Source organism: Peromyscus californicus, unplaced genomic scaffold, assembly GCF_007827085.1.
Source record: "Peromyscus californicus insignis strain IS unplaced genomic scaffold, ASM782708v3 Scaffold_9__1_contigs__length_137607984, whole genome shotgun sequence".
Taxonomy (NCBI): Eukaryota; Metazoa; Chordata; class Mammalia; order Rodentia; family Cricetidae; genus Peromyscus; species Peromyscus californicus.
The window spans coordinates 109740934-109746727 of record NW_026294617.1 but is presented as its reverse complement, the minus strand read 5'-3'; the positions used below and the strand labels follow the sequence as shown (position 1 = coordinate 109746727).

The 5794-nt window shown below is 40.8% G+C and overlaps 1 protein-coding gene across 1 annotated transcript; it reads right to left on the bottom strand.

The window, feature by feature from the left end:
* Nucleotides 1-2961: 2961 nt before the first annotated feature.
* LOC128106689 (TGF-beta receptor type-1-like) lies at nucleotides 2962-3537 on the bottom strand. The gene has a single exon (XM_052732230.1). The coding sequence runs from the start codon at nucleotides 3535-3537 to the stop codon at nucleotides 2962-2964; it is 576 nt and encodes a 191-aa protein (XP_052588190.1).
* Between the last annotated feature and the right edge of the window lie 2257 nt (nucleotides 3538-5794).

The window sequence follows — 5794 nt, the reverse complement described above, 5'->3', positions numbered from 1 at the left end:
ATTATTGCCATTTTCTAGAAACTTCTCCATCTAGTAGTCATTTTTTCTCCCCTCGTAGCCCATGTTCTATATTGTTCTGGTTCTGTATAGAGGCTTCAGAATCACTTGAGGCTTAGTAAGACCCAGCTGGCTTGGCTGCAGCACACTATTTCTACTTCAGCAGGTCTGGAGACCCTGCTGAATTCACACTTGGAGCTGGGCCCCTGGCTATGGTGATGGTGGTAGTAAATGCCGGTACTGCAGATGCAAGGCTAGCATTTTAAGAACATAGATCCTCTGAATTTCTGGTTATTTCAATGTTTTCAGTTTGCCATTTAATACAAGGAAAGTCAGAGAAAACCTTGATTTTAGCTCTTCTCTTTCAGTTTCAATTAACTAAAATAATCAAGCTTTCATTCATTTATTGTTTATTTATTTTGCATCTAAGGAATGTCATAATCCAGTACAGCTGTAATAGCTATTTTTAGAGGAAAGGCAGGTTTCTTCACTCCATTTATAAAGAAGCTGTCTCCTACCAAGGCTTGTGTGCTGGGACCCAAAGGACATGGAAGAAGAGTCCTGTGAGGAGCTGTCCCTGAACAAATTAGCATGAGACAGTGAGAAATGAGTGGGGTTTTTGGTCATGTAATTTAACTTTTGTACATTCGGAATATGAGGCTCTGGTTTCCATGATAGGTACAGAATGCTACATGGAGCCTGTTGGAATCACTGGAACTATTCCTCTTAGAGTCATTGCTCATAGTCATTTTGTCTTATTAGAAATAGATTGACAACTTCAAGACATTAGGCTACCTATTGAAGCAAAAAGAGCATGAAGTTGTCAGGATTGGACTGACATTGGTGGAGCTGGAGTTAGCGTTAACAGAACATCTAAAGCCCCAGCCATGTGTATAACATGAATCTTAAATGGTCTTACTGATAAAAAACTCAGATGAGATCGGGCATGTTCAGGGTGGTATGGCCGTTCCAAATATGTTAATTATATTTTTACATACTAACCTGCCATGACCTATTTAAAACAGATGATAACTGAACTACATGCCTTGTTATTGCTTACTATTGGGCCATCCTGTTGAACACCACAGAGTTGTAGGTCATTGCATGATTTCTAGGTTTGTGAAAGGAAAAGCATTGTGGGAGTTGAGGTGCTTGGCATCATCACTCAAAAGAGAATTAGAAAAAATTGTATTGTAAGTATACGTAAAAATATAATAATTAAACAAATATACAGTAATATAGTAAATGTATAACTAGTGACTAATATATAAATATTTCAGTAGAGAGATTTTTCACATCACGCTGACTTCTTTCAGTAATTAACAATAAGGGTAACCTGGGGAGACACTAAATTGTTTTAGGTTTTGTGTTATGTCCATGAATTGCTTAATAAAAGTAACTGAAGACTGAGTCTTATATGGGGATATATACAGTCTTTTATATCTTAATTAGGATGAATGAATTACAATTCTAATGTCAGACTTTGTTGACTCCCCAAAGGAGGCCTTACCCTTTGAGGGGTGGGGAGGTGGAGGTGGGGGACAGGAGAAGGGGAAGGAGGGGGAACTGGGATTGGTATAGAAAAGGAAAAAAATCCTTTTTTTCAAAATAAAAAAAGAATAAATCTCAGACTACAAAAAAAATTAAAATACTCAGGAGCCAGGTATTGGGGTGAATGCTGAAAGATCAGAGAAGGAGAACAAGCCACAGCTAATCTCACCTCACCAATTCCTCAGCTGATTCTGTTTCCTCAGACTGGAAGCCTCTGAGTCTTCATCTAAATTGATCTCAGCTGAACTCCTGCTAAAAGCCTAAAAGCTTAAAGCCTCTAGTTCCTGGTCCTCATGCCTTAAATACCTTTGTGCTTTCTGCCATTAAAGGTGTGTGTCACCATGCCTGACTGTTTCCAGTGTGGCCTTGAACTCAGAGATCCAGATGGATCTCTGCCTCCCAAGTGAATAGGATTAAAGGTGTGTGTGCCACCATTTTCTGGCCTCTATCTCTCTCTAGTGGCTGTTCTGTTCTCTGACTCCAGATAAGTTTATTAGGGTACACAATATCTTGGGGGACATAATATCACCACATTTCCCCTTTTTGTCTAAAATAATAAAAGAAGCTTATAACTAATATAAGAAAAACTAAATCCAATAAGTATATACAATACAATATGTACAGTCAAGAATTACTTTAACAATGTCTAGTCCATTAACATTTGACAAATTCAGACAAAAAAATTATTATCCTGTTTTGGTGAGTCTAATACAAAATTTGTATACAATATACAAAAATCCAATCCAATGTAAAATATTTAAAACAAGTAGTTCCTTTTAAAAAGTAGATTCAATAATCTACCCATTTATCCTATTTTTTTAGAGTAGATTCAATAATCTACCTCTTATCTATATCTTCTTTTTTTATTTTTATTTTTAAAATAAGAACCCTGAATCTAATCTCCTTTGTTTAGCTTTTTTTTGACCATTAACAATTAACAATTTGTAACCAACCATCATAAACAATGACAATATCCATAACTCATTAAATGACCAAAAACTACCCACCCAACTCCTTGGGAATGTGGGTGTCATTTTCTTAAAATTATTTCCTGCTGTCTGGGGGTGAAGGCATCTTTAGGGAATCCTGAAAAGAAAACTTTTGGGTTAATTGTCAGGTCCTGAGAGAGTTAACTGTATCATTTGTCCAGTACCTGCATAATGGGAAAGTGCAGGGCTTGTCTCAAGTCCTTGCTCGAGTAGTCTGTCAGGCTGGATCATTTCAGCTAGCTGTCTCAAAATTGTCCTGAGTAGTTTATAGTCCAAAGCAGATCTTTCAGTGATGTTAATCAGCTTAAGGGCTTTATCACAGTCCATGTGAAATCATCGTTGTGGGATCCTGTCATCTTTTGGAGACTTCAAATTCACTGTTAGGCGTGGTCATGGTTCCCTGCAGATTTTTTTGTGTGCCTCCTCAGTAGTTTGGAGCAATAGCAATTATATCTGTGGTAGAATTGTGTCTCACAGCCAGTCCCAAGTCTGCAATACAACACGTTCCATTCATCTTCCCCAAGTTATTCTTTGATTTCAAATCTCTGCGAGCAATAGCTGACTTTCCTTGGGTACCAACCATCTCCATGTGAAGATGGGCAAGACCGCTTGCTGTGGACAGAGTGAGTGTGATCATCCTTTCCACTGTAACAGTGTATCTATTCAAGTCATCAAAGAGGGATCCATGCTCATGGTAATCCGGCACCAGCCACAGCCGAGTCCATATGCCATTGTCTTTGTTATCTGCTGCTACAAATCCTAGGATGTTTTCATGGTGTAACATCACAGTCTGATAAGTCTCTGTCTCTCTGAACCACGAATGTTCTTCCATAGAAGAGAATATCTTCATAGCAACTTCTCCCCACCATTTTCCTAGCCAAAGTTCTCCAAACTGACCTTTGTCAATGCTTTCTTGTAACATGACGGTCCTGGCAATTGTTCTCTGAATAAGCAGAGGTAAACCCTTCATCCCCAGTAGCAGCATCACTGCCACCACCATGATGAGAAACAGCTGGCAACACACAGAGCCACCTCCATGGTCCTGCTGCCACCGTTTGTGGCCTTCCCCCGGCCGCAGCTTCTCCTCAGCAAGTCTTCCAGGCTGGCCTCAAACTCAGAATCCTTCTGCCTCTGCCTTCTTCAGCAAATCCTACCTGAGTACACCACCACAACGGGCTGTGTGCAGCTCAAGCCTGAGCTGGGGACTGCAAGGCCACAGGCAAGTAGCTTTTCCAAGAATTTGAACCTGACAAGTTGGATGGCAGGTCTTGTTTGTGTTCACATTGATAGGCCTCTTGGATTCTGAATTTACAGCCTATCTTAAAGTGTGTACAAGCAGATCTTATTTTTAAAAAGTATTTTATTTGACTCAGTTAACTGAAGATATGTCCCATACCAGGCATGGCTCCTGCAACCTGGAAATTAAGTAAGTATAGGTATAGTAGGGTAATATCAAACCTTATGGTTGGAGCTACACGGGGAAAATGGATTTCATCACAGCCTGTAACAAGTTTCTTGGGCTGAGGACATTTAAAAAAAAACTGAACTCTGAAGTGCATAATCCTTTCCCTATCAGCTGGGTCTCTAGCAAATGCTTTCTAGCTATTCACTTCATCATACAGTGAAGTAACTCCATTGGAATAGAGACCACTTTGTCTGTCGCAGGCATTGAAGTGTTTTTTTTTTTTCTATGAAACACCTTGTCACGAAAGGTTAATATCTTGAGTTTCTGTGGATGACCACAGACTGTCAAAGAGGCAAAGGGGGGACCATAATGCTTGGAAAGACAGCAGTTCTGATAAAGAGAATCAATAAAAATGGACAGTTCCTTCTTCCACCCCACATTGCCAAATTGTCAGCTGTATTCTCCATATACTGCTCTTTAAACGCATTAATTATCACTGTGTTGACTGATATTTATGCCCTGTAAACAGGTCTGGTATTCTTTGCAAACACACTGCAAAGCACCCCTTGGGTTCTAATGCATTGCTGTTCCTTGCTGAACATTTGCTCTTGGCAAACCACAGACATGGCCATTTTCCTTGTAGCCTTCTCCTGTGAATGACAGCAATAAAGACATACAGCTCTCAGGGAAAATAAATGAGCGTGCCTTTCCTTCATCCAGTACTGTTCCACTTTACTGGACAAATTATGTCCCTCTGTTGCCCCTTTGAGAGAGTCTTAATGTCACCCAGGAAGGGAAAATCTTTGGACTTATTTATCCCTCTCATTAACGTTGGATCTGCAAGGCATGTGTTCACTTTTGCCACCATTTCAGTCCTCAGCAGAGGGATCCAGTTCTACTACCCATGCCACCGTGATGAGGTTTCTTCCGTGCCAAGGCACCAGAAGCCGATGCTGTACTGATCACAAGTGACTTGAAAGTGGAAGTGCAGGGGGATGCTAACACATCCACATTTGTTAACGGGGATCTACTTGTGCTGGATGAGAGGAGCCTAATCCCATGGACGTATGCTTTCAATTTTTCACTGAAATTACAATCAAACAAATTGCCAGGGCACATTTTTCTCTGTCAGATGTTTCCCTTATGGTGGATTTGGAGTACCTTTGGGCCGGCTTTTGAACCTCACCCTCTGCCAGTGTTGCCACAGACTTCTCTTCAGTTTCAAATTAATTTCATCTTTTTCCCCAAGAAGTGGATACATTTGATATACAGTAGTACCTGGAGGAAAATGTCCCTTCCACACTGACTTGGTGCAGGACCGTGATGGAAAGGATGACATGTTACTGGCTCCTCTTCAGCTCTCTGTAGGGAACCCAGTATGATAAAAATCACAAAAGCCAAGAGCCTGCAATGTCCTGATTTTCTAGCACTTATTAAAATCGTATTTATCAAGGTTGACTCTTGGCTGCCGCTTGAACTGGCTCTCTGGAAGGAATGGCTTTTAGACGCTGCTTTGGGAGCAAGGGACCCTATGAACACTGCTGGACAAAGTAGTATTGGAAACGGCTGCACTGTTTTTAGACTCACGAAACCACAAGCTCCTCAGGAGAGCTGATCCCAGCCTGGAAATTATTCCCACCCCCTTCCCTTTCAGCAGGCTGTGTCAGGGAGAGCAAGCAAACAGTAATAAAGACCAGTTGTTTTGATGTCTGGTTCCACTGCCATGTCCCTAATGGGTGAGAATCTACATCAAAGAGGTTGTGATGACCCCAGGAATTGACTGTGTTTTTGTTTTCAGAACATCTCCAAGCAAAGGTGTGATGGAATTGATTTGGCCTAAAGCTCAGGTCAT